This window comes from Pseudorasbora parva, chromosome 8, assembly GCF_024679245.1.
Source record: "Pseudorasbora parva isolate DD20220531a chromosome 8, ASM2467924v1, whole genome shotgun sequence".
Classification (NCBI taxonomy): Eukaryota; Metazoa; Chordata; class Actinopteri; order Cypriniformes; family Gobionidae; genus Pseudorasbora; species Pseudorasbora parva.
In genome coordinates this window covers 25,462,905-25,482,197 of record NC_090179.1, presented here as the reverse complement: position 1 = coordinate 25,482,197, position 19,293 = coordinate 25,462,905, and the positions used below count along the sequence as shown (strand labels likewise).

At 36.9% G+C, this 19,293-nt stretch overlaps 1 protein-coding gene and 1 long non-coding RNA gene across 2 annotated transcripts; both read left to right on the top strand.

Annotated features, from left to right (window-relative positions):
• The first annotated feature begins 21 nt into the window (after positions 1-21).
• On the top strand, positions 22-1,201 carry LOC137085161 (uncharacterized). The gene is made up of 2 exons (XR_010906922.1): positions 22-127; positions 508-1,201. It is a non-coding gene; the product is annotated as an uncharacterized lncRNA (long non-coding RNA).
• Positions 1,202-2,448: 1,247 nt separating this feature from the next.
• On the top strand, positions 2,449-13,956 carry gucy2f (guanylate cyclase 2F, retinal). The gene is made up of 19 exons (XM_067451714.1): positions 2,449-2,620; positions 3,049-3,842; positions 5,757-6,058; positions 6,139-6,493; positions 7,917-8,001; positions 8,090-8,186; positions 8,289-8,417; positions 8,816-8,896; positions 8,988-9,164; positions 9,304-9,460; positions 9,554-9,703; positions 9,827-9,975; positions 11,238-11,401; positions 11,524-11,716; positions 11,895-12,069; positions 12,227-12,325; positions 12,419-12,513; positions 13,036-13,121; positions 13,726-13,956. Exons 2-19 carry the CDS (start codon positions 3,098-3,100, stop codon positions 13,808-13,810), a joined length of 3,324 nt encoding a protein of 1,107 aa, XP_067307815.1. The 5' UTR covers positions 2,449-2,620; positions 3,049-3,097; the 3' UTR covers positions 13,811-13,956.
• Positions 13,957-19,293: the final 5,337 nt, after the last annotated feature.

Genomic DNA, 19,293 nt, shown 5'->3' with positions numbered 1-19,293 from the left:
TTCTTATCAAAGCCTCTTATATTTTTTTCTCTGCAGAGATTCTAAACAAACTGAAGAAGAAGAAGTGAAAAAAGAGAGATCGTACGGAGAATCAAATAAAGAGGACAACAGTGATTATACAGGAACTGTATAGTTTTATATTTTACAACTTACAATCAACTTGTAAGCAACATATTTTTTTATAATCCACTAGATGGCAGTGCAATAAAACAAAAACAGCTGTCTTTGAGACAACCTAATTTCAATGAGAGTTAAACAGTCATTTAGTTAGTATTATCAAATATTATTAATTGTAACACAAGTATTAGAAAGTATAGTATACAAAGTTTTTCAACAGTGGTTCATTAATTATGTCTACCTAGCCAGCCCTATTCAAATCTAAGCTATATGGATAGTCCTATATAAATATAACCTAAATGTTTCAAAGGCACTTTGGTTTGTTTCCTTCAGAGGCAGTTACTGAGTGCTGCAGATTGCTGAGTTTGCATCCTCTGTTTCTGGTTGTAGGGCAGAGGTGTCAAGGTACAACTTTTAAGAAGCTCAGGGGCTTATTGGATATGGGTCAGCACATCTCTCTCGTCCTCCTCCCTCTCTCTCACTCTCACTGCTGCACAAATCACCAGAAAATCTCTACAGTAACCTGAAGGCAAACATCCCACACAAGCCTACATTGATGCCCAGGTGTATTAAGCTCCTCAAGCAAATCAGAAATCCCAAAATGCACGTGATCAATCAGAAAGTCAAGATTTATGGACAGCAAATGATTCTCCCATGTGAAACGATGAAGATGTAATACTGCTGGTGATCAGGAAGTAACTTTCATCCCCTACAAGTTTATCAGTGCTTGTATATCTCTGCGAACCATAAACATTATGCTAATAAACTAAATGACTTCAGGCGTGTTCTCAAAACACAAGGTTTAACTGACGCAGGCAAATGTAAGAGAACTCTAGGGACCGTCCAAGGGAGCGCCCTTCGTTAACTTTAATTATGCCCAATACACCTTGTGCAAATTCAATTGAAGTGGGCCTATCCCAACTACACCAAACAAATGCCTAATTACACTTCATAACCGCTCGTGCGCCACGGGGTTTCCATGGCGAGGTGGAAATGGGCTGCTGAGAACTTACTCAACCTTAAATATGAACCTTAAATATGAAAGACGAGAACTCAAAACGTAAATAAAATACATTTCAAACACTGTTTTTTCTTTCTGTCTTTCTTCTTCTTGAGTCAAAAGTCCAGATATGTCTGTGTAGCTATATATATATATATATATATATATATATATATATATATATATATATATATATATATACTTATTTTGCCATACTACTTATTTATAGGCCTACTATATATGATGTTTTATTTATTTTTATGAAAATACACTTTTTGTTCAGGTCACGGGCATGGTATTCAGAAATAACAAATAAATCTTTTTTTTTTTTTTTTTGAAAATACACTTTGCTCAGGTCATGGTCATGGTATTTAGAAATAATAATAAAAGTCATGGTATTCATAAGGCATGTTTTTAATAATAAAAAACATTTTTGAAAAATAACTTTTACATTTTAATGTTGTGAATAATATTTAATTATTTTAGCACTTTGAGATTTTGTTTAATATAAAGTGCATTATAAATAAAATGTATTATTATTATTAGCCTATTATTATTATTATACAATTAACCTATTATTAGGCTACTTTTTATTATACACATATTTTCAAAAAACTTTACACTTACACTAGTGTTTTAACGATTTCTACCCTTTTTAACGAACATAAAATATAAATGAATATAAAATAAAACGTATGATGTTAAACATCACTTAGTAGTATGGCGTTGATTGGTTCAGTGCATATTCTTTTCGGCGCATCAAAAAATCTTCGTCTTAATGTCTTTAATGGTTTTAACGCTTGTGATGACTGTGTACGCCATATAATGTGCATTAATAATATTTTACATTTCCTCAATTTGTCTTAAAAAGTAATCATGGCTAGCTCTGTCAGTAAAGGTGGGTCTAACGTATGTCTGCAATCCTCTTATTTTGTCCCTGACCAAGTATGGATTAGATTCATCCGCGGGTCACTTTCAAAGGACTTTCATTGAACAGAGAAACATCTAGGCCTCTTGATATTTTAAAGGAGATTTATTTAAAACGTATATCGATTTTTATTTTATTTTCCTATAAAATGCATTTGTTATTTTTTAAAATCGTCAAGGATTCTAGGACCCTTCGCATCAACGACACTAAGGTAAATTATTTAGCACAAATTGACAACACTATCGAGAACTGTTGTACATTGAAGCTGGAAAATGTTACTGAACGTTAGGTGTGAATCGTGAAGGTGCAAAAGAACACCTTTATTGATGACTGCATGTATTAAGTAGCTCTCCAGGGTGCTTAAGTTGACAAGCCTCATCAAACTGTTGTTTGTGAGCGGAGATCTACTCGCATTTATTCATGCCCACGGAACGACTGATGCTGGAAAACCGTCGTGAGAGATGACCGTGTGACTCTATAAAGGATATAAATCTACCTTATGAAGAAACCACAGGTAGAGAAAGCAAAAACTTTGTGGAAATGTTTCACGCATCAACAGGCCCATATGAATAATGGTAAGTTCAATTTCTAAATTATATTTTTGATAAGATTTTTAGTTTGTGCACTAGCATAGGCCTAACGTTACATATAAGTGCATATACATTTGAAAATCTTTTTAGTTTGTTTTTTTGTTGCATTTCTAGTGTATGAAGCTTTAGATTAACAAAACAATAACCTATGATAATACTATGTAAAAAAAAATAATATGCCAAACAACGAGTATCAACTCGATTTTCTTCATCAGTAATTATATTTAAAGTTGACAAATGAACTTACAGTATCACTTCAGGTGGTATATTTGGCTTTGATTTGATAAAAAAAGTTGAAGAGTTAAAATATACAGCCTATATTATATATAAGCTAAGTCTATATATTATTGGTGTTTGGCCTTGAAAATGATGCTAAAATTGCCACCGTTTATATCTAATCTGCTGTTTTCCAGGTGTCTCTTTGTGACATCCATCTCTCATAACGGCTTCTAAAGGAGGACAATGCGACATATTCACCTCCCTTTTGGAGGTGCTTTATGGGAGTTATACAGTTACCCCTGCTGCCCCATCCTCAGGAGCAGACACAGCCTCTCAACACTTCCATTTTACAGCATTACACTATGGATCATTCTTGGTGTGTTGACGTTCCCATGCTGTGTCCAATGCCTGATTTTCAAAGTAGGCGTCCTGGGGCCTTGGAACTGTGACCCTTATTACTCAAAAGCACATCCTGCCATTGCGTCCAGACTGGCTGTTGGCCGCATAAACGAGGATTTTAGTTTAGACCTGGGTTGTACAATGGACTTTGTCATCCTTCAGGAAGCTTGCGAGACATCCAAAGCATTGACCTCATTTGTGCAATATGAGAACATAGCTGATGCGTTTGTAGGCCCTACAAATCCAGGATACTGCAATGCTGCTTCGCTCATGGGCAAGAATTGGGACAAGCCTATATTTTCATGGGCGTGCGTTAACTACGAGTTAGACCGGGTCCAGGGCTATCCAACATTTGCCCGAACATTACCATCTCCGACGCAGGTGCTTTACAAAGTGCTTAAGTATTTCAGCTGGGCTAACATAGGCATCGTGTCTTCGAATGAGGATATATGGATCGACACGGCTGCCAAATTGGCTAGTGCTCTCAGAAACCAAGGCCTTCCTGTTGGCATCGTTGCGTCCATGGGGAATAATGACACTATGCTGGAGAACACGTTGACAAGCATTCAAAACGCAGGGGAGATAAAAGGTAAAGTGTTTTGGACACATAGATTTGCAATGTCAGCATAAATTTTTATTTTAGGGGAGAAGAGTCATAATTTTTTATGTATAGACAAGCATTAAAACATAGTAAGATGACATTTAAAACACATGACAACTCAAACCTTTCATAGCTATATATATATATACACTTATTATTAGGAACACCTGTTCAATTTCTCATTAATGCCATTATCTAATCAACCAATCACAGGGCAGTTGCTTCAATGAATTTAGGGGTGTGGTCCTGGTCAAGACAATCTCCTGAACTCCAAAATGAATGTCAGAATGGGAAAGAGCTATTTTGAGCGTGGCATGGTTGTTGGTGCCAGACGGGCCGGTCTGAGTATTTCACAATCTGCTAAGTTACTGGGATTTTCACACACAACCATTTCTAGGGTTTGCAAAGAATGGTGTGAAAAGGAAAAAACATCCAGTATGCGGCAGTCCTGTGGGCGAAAATGCCTTGTTGATAAGAGGTCAGAGGAGAATGGGCCGACTGATTCAAGCTGATAGAAGAGCAACTTTGACTGAAATAACCACTCGTTACAACCGAGGTATGCAGCAAAGCATTTGTGAAGCCACAACATACACAACCTTGAGGCAGATGGGCTATAACAGCAGAAGACCCCACTGGCTACCACTCATCTCCACTACAAATAGGAATAAGAGGTTACAATTTTCACAACCTCACCAAAATTGGACAGTTGAAGGTTGGAAAAATGTAGCCTGGTCTGATGAGTCTTGATTTCTGTTGAGACATTCAGATGGTAAAGTCAGAATTTGGCATAAACAGAATGAGAACATGGATCCATCATGCCTTGTTACCACTGTGCAGGCTGCTGGTGGTGGTGTAATGGTGTGGGGGATGTTTTCTTGGTACACTTTAGGCCCCTTAGTGCCAATTGGGCATCGTTTAAATGCCACGGCCTACCTGAGCATTGTTTCTGACCATGTCAATCCCTTTATGACCACCATGCATGTACCCATTCTCTGATGGCTACTTCCAGCAGGATAATGCACCATGTCACAAAGCTCAAAGATTTTCAAATTGGTTTCTTGAACATGACAATGAGTTCACTGTACTAAAATACCCCCCTCAGTCATCATATATCAACCCAATAGAGCATCTTTGGGATGTGGTGAAAAGGGAGCTTCGTGCCCTGGATGTGCATCCCACAAATCTCCATCAACTGCAAGATGTTATTCTATCAATATGGGTCAACATTTCTAAAGAATGCTTTCAGCACCTTGTTGAATAAATGCCACGTAGAATTAAGGCACTTCTGAAGGCGAAAGAGTGTCAAACACAGTATTAGTATGGTGTTCCTAATAATCCTTTAGGTGAGTATATATATATATATATATATATATATATATATATATATATATATATATATATATATATATATATAAAATAATAATAATAATATATTTTATTTGTAAAGCCCTTTTCATAGTTAAAAACAATCCCAAAGTGCTAAATATATAATATCTAAATATATATATATATATATATATATATATATATATATATATATATATATATATATATAATACTATATTTAGATTATTCATATATTTATGATATTAATTAAAATTATAACTTAATGTTTTTTTAGTGTGGTTTTATCGTCTATAATTTCTATTATAATCATTTGTATGTGTAATTGGAACAAATTTATTTTAAATTAAGAGAGAACTTGGTATTTAAAACCAACATACAAAAGCATAGTAATTGGAATTTTCACTCAAAATCTTATAGTTCATGAAATACAGCTCATGTGACAACTAGCCCCGATGTCCCCTATATAGTATGATTAAACAGATGACATGAAGACTGTATGTCCATAATGCTTTTAAAATTCAACATGAATTTATTCTGTTTTCATGTATGTTTCAGTCATCATTATGTGTATGCATTCAGCGCTCATTGGAGGAGAGCAACAAACTTCTTTCCTGATGAAGGCTTATGACATGGGATTGACAAATGGTCGATATGTGTTTATACCGTACGACACCCTCCTGTACAGCCTACCCTACACCAACACAACCTACTTCCCACTTCAAAACAACACCAAACTGCGTAAAGCCTATGACGCTGTGCTCACCATCACCGTGGAGTCAGATCTGATGTCATTCAACGAAGCGTTCAATATGGCCAAACGACTTGGAGAACTGAGAGTTTCACAAGAGCCAGAGCAGGTGCGGACGGTGACACATTTATGAATCTTGTTTGTACACTCGCATAAAACATTCGATTAAAACGTTCTGCTACATTTCAGGTCTCTCCGCTCTTTGGTACAATCTACAACAGTTTGTACCTCTTTGCCAAGTCCATGCACAATGCCAGAAGAGCAGGTAAGTGGTTCTCCGGGTCCAACCTGGCCTTCTTCACGAGGAACATCACATTTTCCGGATTCAACCAGAACATCCGCACAGACGCCCAAGGGAACGGGCAGACCAAATACGTGATCTTGGACACTGATGGCTGGGGAACTCAACTGTATCGCTGTTTTCAAGTTGACCTGACTTCGGACATGGTCCTGTTTGCCGGCAAATCCGTTCATTTCCCTGCAGGTTCACCTCCACCTTCAGACTCCAGCTGCTGGTTTGACCCCGATGCCATCTGCACTGGAGGTACAACAGGCCCACACAAAATCCTACACATTTTGACAATGAGAAATGTTATTGTTTCAGTTTTAAAGTCAGGCTTGCACATATGTGTAGAGATTTTCATAGTTACATTAGCTGTTGTGTATATGGCACTTTAACAAATTGGTACTTTTATGCTCAATATATTTAGTTAATGATCAACATTAAAAATTATTATTAATATGATTTAAAGTTCAATAATATTAAGAAATATTAATTAGTATTTTATGCACATTTTTTGTGTGAAAATTATCAATGTTAAACTGTTAATATTATTATACAGTGTCAAATAATTAAATTATAGTTAAAGGGTTAGTTTACCCAAAAATGAAAGTTATGTCATTAATGACTCACCCTAATGTCGTTCCACACCCGTAAGACCTCCAATCATCTTCGGAGCTATATGCAGGCACACTATGCTGTCCATATCCAGAAAGGGAATAAAAACATCATCAAAGTAGTCCATATGTGACATCAGTTGGTTAATTAGAATCTCTTGATACATCGAAAATACATTTTGGTCCAAAAATAACAAAAACTACGACTTTATTCAGCATTGTCTTGTATTGTGTTTTCAATCCTCAAATAAAGATTTGAACGGTTATGAATCAGCGGATTGATTCATAATTTGGATTGTGTGTCAAACTGCTGAAATCACGTGACATTGGTGATCCGAATCATGAATCGATTCACTGATTCATAACCGTTTGAATCTTTATTTGAGGATTGAAAACAAACAGGGAAGAGAAGACAATGCTGAATGAAGTCGTAGTTTTTGTTATTTTTGGACCAAAATATATTTTTGATGCTTCAAGAGATTCTAACTAACTGATGTCACATATGGACTACTTTGATGTTTTTATTCCCTTTCTGAACATGGACAGTATAGTGTGCATACAATTTCATACGCTCTCGGACTAAATATAAAATATCCTAAACTGTGTTCCGAAGATGAATGGATGTCTTACGGGTGTGGAACGACATTAGGGTGAGCCATTTATGACGTACATTTTATTTTTGGGTGAACAACCCCTTTAAATTAGCAGCTATATTTAAGTGTTTCAAACAGCAAACTGGTATTTTTATGCTCAATTTTGTTTAATAAATTATCAATGTTTTTATTACTATTATTATTCAAATAATAATTCAAATGAAAGAATATTATATTTTTAATCATGTTAATAATTATGTTTTTATATGATCATTGTTAACTGGGTCATATAATTGTATGTATAATTTGAAACTTATTATTAATAAAAGATTAATAAATAAATTATTCAATTACTAAAATCAAACAGTCTCCTTTTGACTTGTAATCAGTGACGTTGTTTTTATATGACCACTTTATTAACTGATGCATATTGTTTTATATATGATTTCTCAGCTAATTCATTCTCTTGTGTTTTAGGTGTTGAATTAATATACGTCATTATAGCGTTTGTGATGGTCTTCGTTATAGTCCTTGGTTGTATTGGCCTAACTCTATTCATAAGGTAATTTTGCTGTGATTTTGATTGAACCTATGATTTATTTAATTTTATGAATATAAAGAACTTGCCTGATCTTGTCTGATCTTTGTAGGAGGCGAATCCAACAAATTCAGCTGATCAAAGGGCCCAACCGAATCCTGCTTACGCTTGAGGACCTGACCTTCATCAACCCGCAGCTGAGCAAGAGGGTATGTGTCACCTTATCAGCTGCTTTCCTTAAGCATTAAGCTTGTTTTTTTGAAAATGTTGTGCTATATTTTCTACATTTATTATGTACTTTTTGCTTACAGAAAATCACCCTTGAGGATCTTAGCGATTCAAAAAGTTACATGGAGGAGAAGAGCACAGGTGACCGGTCCCGCTCTGTAAATAGCATGGCAACGGCAACACATGAAACTTCAAACGTGGCTGTCTATGAGGTGACTTTATGTGTCATTTCATTTTATTTATTGAACACACCCTGTGTTTTCAAATTGACCTAATTTTATTTCCTGTAGCGCAAACAGTACGCTTGCGATGCCAAGGGCTTTTCCCAGGAAAAGCAAGAACTGATAAAATTATAATGAATTCTATCATCATTTACTCACCCTCAAGTAACCCTAAACCTGTATGAGAAGCTATTTTAGAGAATTCCTTAATATACTTTCATATCTTATTTTGTGTTCAACAGAACAAAGAAACTCATACAGGTTTAGAACAACTTGAGGGTGAGTAAATAAAAACGATGAATGTTTATTTTTGGGTGAACTATCCCTTTAAATCGCTTTGGATAAAAGTATCTGCCAAATGTAAATGTAAGTCATTTTGATCTTTGCAGGGTGACTGGGTGTGGCTAAAAAAGTTTAAGGAGGGACATTTCAAGGAGGTTAAACAGAGCACCACTAAGATTTTCACCAAGGTATTGGGTCTAAACCTTTCATTTAAAACAGGTTGGTATGAGCTTGTTCTTTGAGTAACAGTTCCTATCATATTTTTAAAAAAAAATTCAGATGAAGGACCTACGGAATGAAAATGTCAATCCGTTTTTGGGGTTCTTCACGGATTGTGAGATGTTTGCCATCGTCACTGAACACTGCTCCCGAGGGAGTCTACATGACCTCCTTCGAAACGACGATGTCAAACTAGACTGGATGTTTAAATCCTCCTTATTGCTGGATCTCATCAAGGTATTTTTGATGAGTATTATTGAGAAAATGTGAACTTCTTATAATCTCCAGATCATTTTTATATCCATTTTGCACTTTCTATGTAATATCGGTCTTTGACGGCATTATAATCTGATAGTTTCTGTTACCTACCCAATAGGGCATGAAATATCTTCACCACAGGGAATTTCCTCACGGGCACCTGAAGTCTCGTAATTGTGTAGTTGATGGACGTTTTGTCTTGAAGATCACTGATTATGGTTACAATGAGATTCTTGACACCCAGAAAGCTCCAAAGGAGACCCCACCTCCAGAGGGTATGGGTATTTATTTAACAAAATCACTTTTATTTCATCTAATTCCCTGATATTGGAAAAAAAGACATAATAATGAAATTCGTTGTCTTTCAGATCTATTCTGGACAGCTCCTGAACATCTCAGAGATCCTGAAAGTCCACGGAAAGGAACGTATAAAGGAGACGTGTACAGCTTTGCGATTATACTTCAAGAAGTAGTCGTCAGAGGAGGGCCGTACTGTATGCTCGGCTTGACTCCTGAAGGTTGGTTGTAAATAAATTGTATTTTAATCTAGTTGTTATGTATTAGTTTGATGATTCGGTAAACAGGAAGTGATAGCAGGAACTGGGCAGGTGTAATCAGTGACATGTTTATTGTATCAACAGAGATAATAAGGAAGGTGAAGAAACCTCCACCTATGTGCAGGCCCACTGTAGCTCCAGATCAAGCTCCACTGGAATGCATCCAGTTAATGAAGCAGTGCTGGAGTGAACAGCCTGACAGAAGGCCTCCTTTTGATGAGATCTTTGATCAGGTAAGCTTTGAGTGCATTTGCTGACATGAGTAACAAGTTTAGGATTAAAAAATGCTTGCTTACATTCTAGAAGAATTCTACAGTATGTTTTGCCAGCCATTTTATTTTAACATATTACTTTATTTTATGAACTCTTTCCCTGCCACTGACAGAATTTTCCAGCGTTCTGTGTTTTCACTGTTATACAGTAGGGGGGTGGGGGTGCTATTATGCATCTTCTAAAAGAGTACCGAATCTCCTAATCAAAACACATGCGAAGACAATGCAGAAAAAAGCGGTATCGTATGCATATGTAAAATAATGTGATCACCAACATTAAACAGCATAATACAACTGAGTTACTGAATGAAAAAACACAATTTTCTTAACTTTTTGCTCAAAATGTTGCTTTTTTTATTTAACTTAACCATATTCAAGTGTTGATAAATAAAGACAAGGGGTTTGTTCTTTCTTTTGATATATTGTATACTCAGATAATCATACAAAAAATAAATAATCTGGGGTCCATGAAATTGGTGTCAAAATGATCAAAAACACTGGCGGTGGCTGCCTACAACAACAAAAAAAGCTGGCGGTGGGAAAAGAGTTAATTATTGCTTTTATATTTATTATATTTCATAATTATATTGCTTTTTATGTGTTATTTTATTATTATTTTTACTTTCATATTTTAAAATTTGGGGTCCGTAAGTATGCATTAAATTAATCAAAAGTGACAGTAAATACTTTTATAATGTTACATTACAAACGATTTCTATTTCAAATAAATGCAGTTCTTGTGAACTATTCATTAAAAAATCCTGAACAAATGTTTCACAGGTTTCCACAAAAACAATGACTCTTCAGCACCAAATCAGCATATTTAAATGGTTTCTGAAGGATCATGTGACACTGACGACTGGATTAATGATCATCACATGAATATATTAAAATAGAAAACAGTTATTTTAAATTGTAATAATATTTCACAATGTTGCTGTTTTTACTGTATTTTTGATTAAATAAAACCTTTGTGAGCATAAGAGACTTCTTTCAAAAACATTTGAAAAAGTCTTACAGACCCCAAACTTTTGAATGGTATAATAGTGTATTTATATATTTCATTTCTAATATGACAACATTCATGGATAGCACTATTTCTAGATTTCTTGAACATTACAAATAAAGACACTTTAATTAAAGTTTCATGGCATAGGCCTAAAAGACTACTAATATTACTAATGGTTTTCTTTAATTCACTCATAATGCATATCTGTTCTCAGTTCAAGCTCATCAACAAGGGAAAAAAGACCAATATTATTGACTCCATGTTGCGTATGCTGGAGCAGTACTCCTCTAACCTGGAGGACCTGATCAGGGAAAGAACAGAAGAGCTGGAGGTAGAGAAACAGAGGACAGAGAAGCTTCTGGCTGAGATGCTTCCTCCGTGAGTGTTTTCATTCACCAGCACACTTCTCATATACTTTATTAAATTTTTCTCAAGTAAGACATGTTCCTGGATTATTGTCATTTTATGTCAGATTAAACTTGTTTTCAATTTTCATTCAGTTCTGTGGCAGAAGCTCTGAAAACCGGTGCCTCTGTGGAGCCAGAGTACTTTGATCAAGTCACCATCTACTTCAGTGACATTGTAGGCTTCACTACAATCTCATCCCTTAGTGATCCAATTGAGGTTGTAGACCTGCTCAATGACCTTTACTCCCTATTTGATGCTGTGCTGGGCAGCCACGATGTCTACAAGGTAAGCTTGCATCAGGGTTATTACAGGGTTGTTAAAATGTTATACATTTTTTTGGGGGGGGACTTGGCAAAAAATCCATTACATACTTTAATAGAAAAAATAACAATGGCTTGGATGTCTAGGTCAACATGCTGAACAGCAATAGATTTCCATGAAAAGCCATTTAACTCCATCACAGGTTGAAACCATTGGAGATGCCTACATGGTGGCCTCTGGGCTGCCGAAGAGGAACGGTAACAAGCACGCAGCCGAGATCGCCAACATGTCCCTGAATATTCTCAGCTCCGTGGGATCCTTCAAGATGCGTCACATGCCAGAAGTTCCAGTCAGGATACGGATCGGCATTCACTCAGGTTAGCCTCTCACAATCTCCAGCTGTTGTCATCCGCTTATTGTTAAAAAGCTCTTGTAATGCTCATGTAATCTTTCCGACAGATTAAATTTCGTTGTCCAAATATGTTGTTATAAAACACTGCATCCTTTATCTTATCATGCTTTTTCTCTATCCAGGGTCATGTGTTGCTGGAGTCGTGGGTCTAACTATGCCTAGATACTGCCTTTTTGGAGACACAGTCAACACCGCCTCTCGTATGGAATCTACAGGGTTGCGTATGTTGCGTTCAGATTTTTTTCTTTACAGATGTGATATACTAACCCTGTACTGTAAAGAGAAGATCGGTCAATAAACATAATTTCCATCAGCTTACAGAATCCATGTGAACATTAGTACAGTGAAGATTCTCCACTCACTGAACGACGGCTACAAAATAGAAGTTCGAGGAAAGACTGAGCTGAAGGTACTAAAGCAGACGCTTATCTTAATAATCATGACTAATTAAATTATATTTGAACAATTTTTGAACATGCACTACTGTTCATAAGTAGGGGGTCAGTAAAAAAAAAGAGAAATTTATGGATTCAATTGATCAAAAGTGACAGTAAAGTAATGTATAATCAAATAAAATATTTAAATGATCCATATTTGCTGTGTTGCATCATAAGAAAAATGTAATATATCAAGAAGATATAAGTGAGGGTGGATTTATTGTTTTTTCATTTGTAAACATTGATAATAATAAATAAATAAATCTTGAGCGTCATATTAGAATGATTTCTGAAGGATCATGTGACACTGAAGACTGGAGAAACGATACTGTAAATTTAGCTTTGCCATCACAGGAAAAAGTAAACATTTATTTTAATTTGCAAAATTAACATTTTAAATTGATTTCAACTACATTAAAAGGGACCCCAAACTTTTCAATGGTAGTGTAAGCACTAACTAATATATTCAAATGAATTGTTATGGATTTTTTTAGGGGAAAGGCATTGAAGAGACATACTGGCTTGTTGGAAAATCTAATTTTACAAATCCTTTGCCAAAACCACCAGAGATCAAACCAGGGTAAGATTTTAATATCATTTAACCATTTATTTTACATATACCGGTGAACTTTTTTTTTTTTTTTAAAGAATATTTTTTATATAAACCCATAAACATTTATGTAAAAAAGTGTGGCCTTTTCATTATATTGCCCTCTTTATAAATAAATGAACTTTCAGATTAATTTCTTTGATTTTAATTTCTGTGATTAAAATTAGATTCTAACTTCTTTAGAATAATTCTCTTTGTTCTTTTGAATGGGATACTATTTACGAATTGGATAATTGGATTTATGCATCAGGGAAGACAACCATGGTTTGAGACCTGAGGACATTGAGGCTTACAGGAGAAGGAAAGCAGAGAAAAAGGCATGAACCCATAGCCAATTGCAAGGAGGTAGTGCCTTGCATGCTGTGCTGCTTTTGTCAAATGGTTAGGTTATTTTCTGGTGGGTTTGTGCTGTGAAGGTGTTTGTTGATTGTGCTGGACTAATTGCTTGTCTGTTTATTTGTGCATGCTGTGTATTTTTTCATTTGTTGTAAAGTGCATCGCTTATCAAAGTCCTAAAATGAATCTTCAATGCTGTCAGCATTTATAACTTTCTACATCGGTTTTCATCTTTTAGAGATAACTGGCAAGACATGGTGACGGAGGAAGTCAAGTCAATATTTCGCAAGGCCAACAGACAAGTGGACAAGCCCAAAATCTGAGAAGCTGGAAGGATGTTAAAACTGACGGAAAACGAAAGACACATGACAAGTGGTGTGGGAGAGACACAAAGGACTATCCGAGCATGTGTGTTTCACTGCAGCTTACAAAGACTACTTTAATAGGATTGATCGTTGTCTGTCTAATCCTACTCTGTCCAGCACAGCAGAAACAACAGCGCTAATTAAATGGCAGCTGAGGAACAGGTAGTCATTGAAAGTGTATTTCTTTCCCAATGTCTAAAGCTGTCACATTCGCTCTGTTTTGGCCACAGAGTGGCCCCGTACCAAAGGCGAGTCCATGTTCGTTTTTTTTTCCCCACAGAGGTGTCATATTTTGTGTTTTCATGCATATGTTACTCATTGGGGAGCTTTAATTGTTTTTCTTTGATGGTCTCTAACCAAAAAACAATGTAGTGACATAATCAGATTTGGCGAAGCTTAGTGGACATCTGTTGCTAAGATCAAATGCAATATTCCAGTGATGTTTATGCAAAAGCCAAATGGACTGAGGTTGGTTGATACTAAGCAATTACAAATGTAAGGCTGCTGTAAGCTGTCTCTGGAAAAATTGTGAAACGTGAACGCGTGTATGCTGATTAAGAAAGTTGCTTAAGAGAAATTACAAAATGGAATGCAATAATTCAATAATAGTTCTGTTAATTTATGCAAAAAATATTATTTATACTATGCAGAATACTTCATATTATTTGCCATACATTTAGTAAACAGGGCAAAACTAATACCTAACTGCTTTTATTTGACTAATTAAAGCAGACTATTCAGTTTAATAAAGGGTCCTATCTCTCTCTCTGATGAAGCACATGTGCTTGTACCCGATATAAAATGAAATGTTTAAGTTGCTGTGCAGTTTAAGTTGTATTAAACATGTAGGCTGGGTTTGTCTGAGAGGGATTGACTGCCTTATAAGCTGTTTAAAATGATAACGTGCATTTTCTGTTAAACAAACGGTTTTATTTAGTTTTCCTTTTTTTAAATTCAAAATATTCACAAATTTGTTAACTATATCATGAACTGTCTGATATTCTGATTCTCAAATATGTAACAATGAATGTGTTTTGTCATTTAAACACCTTTATAATTATCATGTTAGTTGGTCTATAATGCCTGATGGGCAATGGCATGTTAGTTTGCACCACAGTTCAGAGAATTCAATCTTACAACAGTCGGTTTTACAATACATAAATTCAACCACTTCTCAACCAAGAATAGAGTAAAATACCGGTATATAGTTACCTATACAATGTGTATCTGATATGAATAAAACACGTTATCAAATTATTATTGAAAGGATTATTATTGCCGTTTCCATAGACATCAGTGTGTATTTAACAAACTTTAAATGTATTGGTGCTAATACTTATGTATATGCAAATGTCTAAAACCTAAAATAATCATGTGGTTGAAATAACTGAATAGTTGTGATATATGACAAGCGCCTAGCGCATCTAGCCAAAAGCAGGATGTGCATTTTTATATACGCTTGACCATTCAAGCATAATAATCTGCGAAAGAGAACTGAATTTATGATTGCTTACTGTCTAAAACGCGGCTTTATGTGCGTGCGCTTCAGGTCTGGGCCCCGGTGTTGCAGTCTAACTGGTAACTTTTTGTGACTTCGTCAATTCTGAAAGGCTGTGCAATACATCCAAAATATTATGCTGGTATTATTGTATTATTGATGCTGTAGGAACGTTCATACCCACGCCACTGTACTGACAAAGGCCTGTCTTGTGTGAAATCGGAAAGAGCAGCAATAAGACGAGCACCTGGGACCCTGGTGTAGGACTTAAATCCTGGATATAAAACCTCGCAAATGTGTGCAGAGAGGACCAACATTAGATGTTGGAGTGTAGTAAGCAGCTATGGCAGCCACAAGCACCTTTTAACTAGACGGGAATAACCTTACAGATAAATACTCTTGCAGAAATGAAGTAAAGTACTAGCCTGACAAGCCAGACCCACATCAAGATGTTTGGTCTGGAAACTCACCATAGACAGGGCTCAATCCGAGGGGCAGGATAAACGGTTGTCTTTCAAACTCCCTCTGCACACGATAGGATAGCGCTACACCAACCAGAGCAACGAAGGTGAAGCAGAGCTTGTTGATAGATTAAACATTTGCCGTATCCGGTCGGCAAAACTCCGAACACATCTTCCCTTTTTAAGAATGACTTCAGTGCCGTTCTTTGTTCTAAAAGGTTAACTCTAGTAATCACAGAAACTCCAGTTTCTGTGTTTACTAGAAGCACGCAAACGCAACTCGGCCGTCGTCATTATGGCCCCGCCCACCGACTCTATACACAATGTGATTGGCCCGGCAAGAGTTAGGCGAATACAGCTCAGAAGGGTATTGAGAGTTGCTAGACGACACTTGCGGGCAGATTAGATTTGCTGCCGCTAGGGTGCATCTAGATTTCTATGCTAGTAAAGTACACCATGAAGTAAACACTTAACTTTAGGAAGGAACTCTGGAGTGAATGCCCAAGAACTCCCAGAATCGATCAGGGGGAAAGTATACAGACATAGCCTTGGCCATGTCTGCACCATGGCATTGAGCCTCACCAGAGCTGGATGTGTGAGGGATGACCACAGCACACAGACTTTCTTTGAGACGCAAATAGGTCTACCTCCGCCTGGCCATATTCCCTCAATATCTGCTCCTCCACCTCAGGAGAGAGTCTCCATTTCATGGGCTTTGGCCCCTGCCTTGATCATGTGAAAAGGTTTGCCCATTCCGGAAAAACTCCTTAGTCTTGAGCCACCACTGCAGGGCTCTCATACAAAGCAGGTCAAAAGGTATCACTCAGCTGCATCAGACCCAACAGTCTCTAACACCACGCCTAGACAAGTGGCTCTTTTTGCCATTCAGTTTTAACCCCAACTCTCATATGGGCAAGAACAACATCTCGATGCCGAAGCACCAGCTTTTCTGACTGAGTTAATATCATCAAATCATCTATGTAATTCAGCATCCCATGGAGTCACAACAGAGCCAGTGCTGCTTCCACACATTTTGTTAAAGTGCAAGATGATAAGGCTATAGGCCAAAAGGAACCATAGAACCAGATATAAGTACGCATCATCACCAAAAGCGAAACTCAGGAAGTTCATGTGTAGTGGAAGGATGGATACATGGAAGTATCTGTCCTTGAGATCTATCATGACAAACCAGTCCTCGGATCTTATTTGCTTCAAAGTCAGCATTTTGACCTTAAGCTTTTTACTGAATGATTCATTTGGCGTAGATTTAAATTTGGACGCAACAAAGGGTGATGAGCACTGTAAAATGAGGGATGGGGTGTGCCCTCAGAGGTCTGACACCACTGTCACTAGAAGACCTCGGCCGATAGCTTCACCCCGACCCCCAATCTTTTTGTGTGTGGTCTGCCATGGCCTGACCTGCTGCTGATTAACCACCAAAGCCGAAGTTGTTTGGCAGGCCCCGATGAGCAGGTTGCGATCTAGAGGGCAGGAAGTGTTCGTCCTGCTTACTTTTATGGCAAACTTGCTTCTCTGCTGGTCGGTCGATGTTTAATCTAGTCACAACCTCCACAAGCTCCTCATTAGCAGGAGTGTGAGGTGGTGAATCCTCAATTTCTCCTACCTCAATGCTAACAACATCACCGGTGCCTCACTCGAATGGAAGAAACTGCGGAGCATGCTTCCAAACCCTGAGATAAGGGACTAGATTCGGCAGGTGAGGGCAGAGAATATTCCAAGCCTGTCTATAACTAGCTCTTGGAAGGCTCATCCTGGGCATCCCAAAACAGGTTAAGTTCCCTGATAGCCTTACCGAGAACCCTGACAAGCTCCTCCTGGAGGTCTAAAGGGCCTTCTGTGGCAGGGTGGTCTGACTCTGATGCAGCCCAGTCCTTCTCCCACGCCGATGGAATCCTTATCTCCACCATGAAGGAGATGAAGTCCGCGACGGCGGGAGAAGGGCGGACTCGTCTGTGCGAAAATAGGCCGGGGAATGGGGTGACAGCAGAGAACGGGGCCCAAAGGCTCAAGGTGCCCACCAGTGGCTCGCTGTCAGCTGTGGGCCTTGTCCCCGTGCATTTTATTCTGCCCGTGAGCCTGTCAGTATTTGCATGTGATTTGCTTAATTCGTGACAACTGGTCAGTTATTCTAAACTGGGGTTAGCCTATAAGATTTTAGGAAATTTCGAGAAGGGAGGAGTTTGCACAGTGTCATTGCTGAGGCAATGTCGAAGGACTGCAGCTTATAACAAGGTTGTAAAATTTGATAATTGATATTTGTATGGAGCAAAAATAATCTAGTCACGATTAGACATGTGCCGATTTTCGATAATGCGATTTATCCCGATAACGAATATGCACGATATTGTTATTGTGGGCACTTTAAAATAATATAATAATAATAAAACAATATATATTTTTTAATGCACTCAAGAATATTGCCCATCCACCATATAACCGCTCTATTCTGCGTCAAAGGGAATGCACTAAGCTGTAAATGAGAAGCACATGAACGAGTGAAGGAGACGCTGAATGAAGTGCCGCTCAGTGACAGCAGAGGGCGCTGATGAACACAGCACCAAATACTTAATACTTAAAGACTTAATAGGCTATTTATGTTCAAACTTAAACATTTTTATGTTTTAATCTGGACTACAACATGCCCTAATAATTAGAACTGTTCTGATTATTTGTTATTGTTCAGTATAATTTTGAGACATACGACTTCATTAGTTAACATGTTAATTCATTATTACCAAACTGACAATGAAAAATACTTATAAAGAATTAATCATTCTAAGTAATGTTAATTTCTTAGTTACTGTTTAATAACATTAAAATCAAAATCAAAATAACTTTTTGAATGGACCTAAGATAAAACTAACAATGATCATACTTTCTGTAGGCTAACAAATGTAGCTATTGCGCAATCTTAGTTAATGCAGTAAATAATGAAACCTTATTGTAATTTGTTACCTGTTGTTCTTTATAGCCTAATTCTTTTGCACTTTAATCTGTTTGAAAATTGTACTTTTACAGCTCTGAAAAAAATCAAGAGACCATTTAACATTGATTTCTCATTGAGTGGTCTTTTTCCAGAACTATATATATTTTTAGTGCATTATTGTATTTAAACATTCAGTTATTTTTGTTCTTCTTAAAGCTGTTATGCTATGGCAACACTTTTTTTTGCAATTTCAATATCGTGATAATGTTGTATATCGTGATAAAACTTCAGCAATTAATCGCAACATGAAAAATTGATATCGGCACATGCCCAGTCACGGTTAACAAGAATATAAGAGCAGAACAGGTTTAATTTGTTATTTAGCTTTCAGTTAATGTAGACAATTGTTCCATTTTTTGTTCCATCATTTCCAAACAGATTTACGGTTTCTTAACTGTTACATTACATTACATTTAATCATTTAGCAGACGCTTTTATCCAAAGCGACTTACAAAAAAAGGGTAGAGCAAGGGTA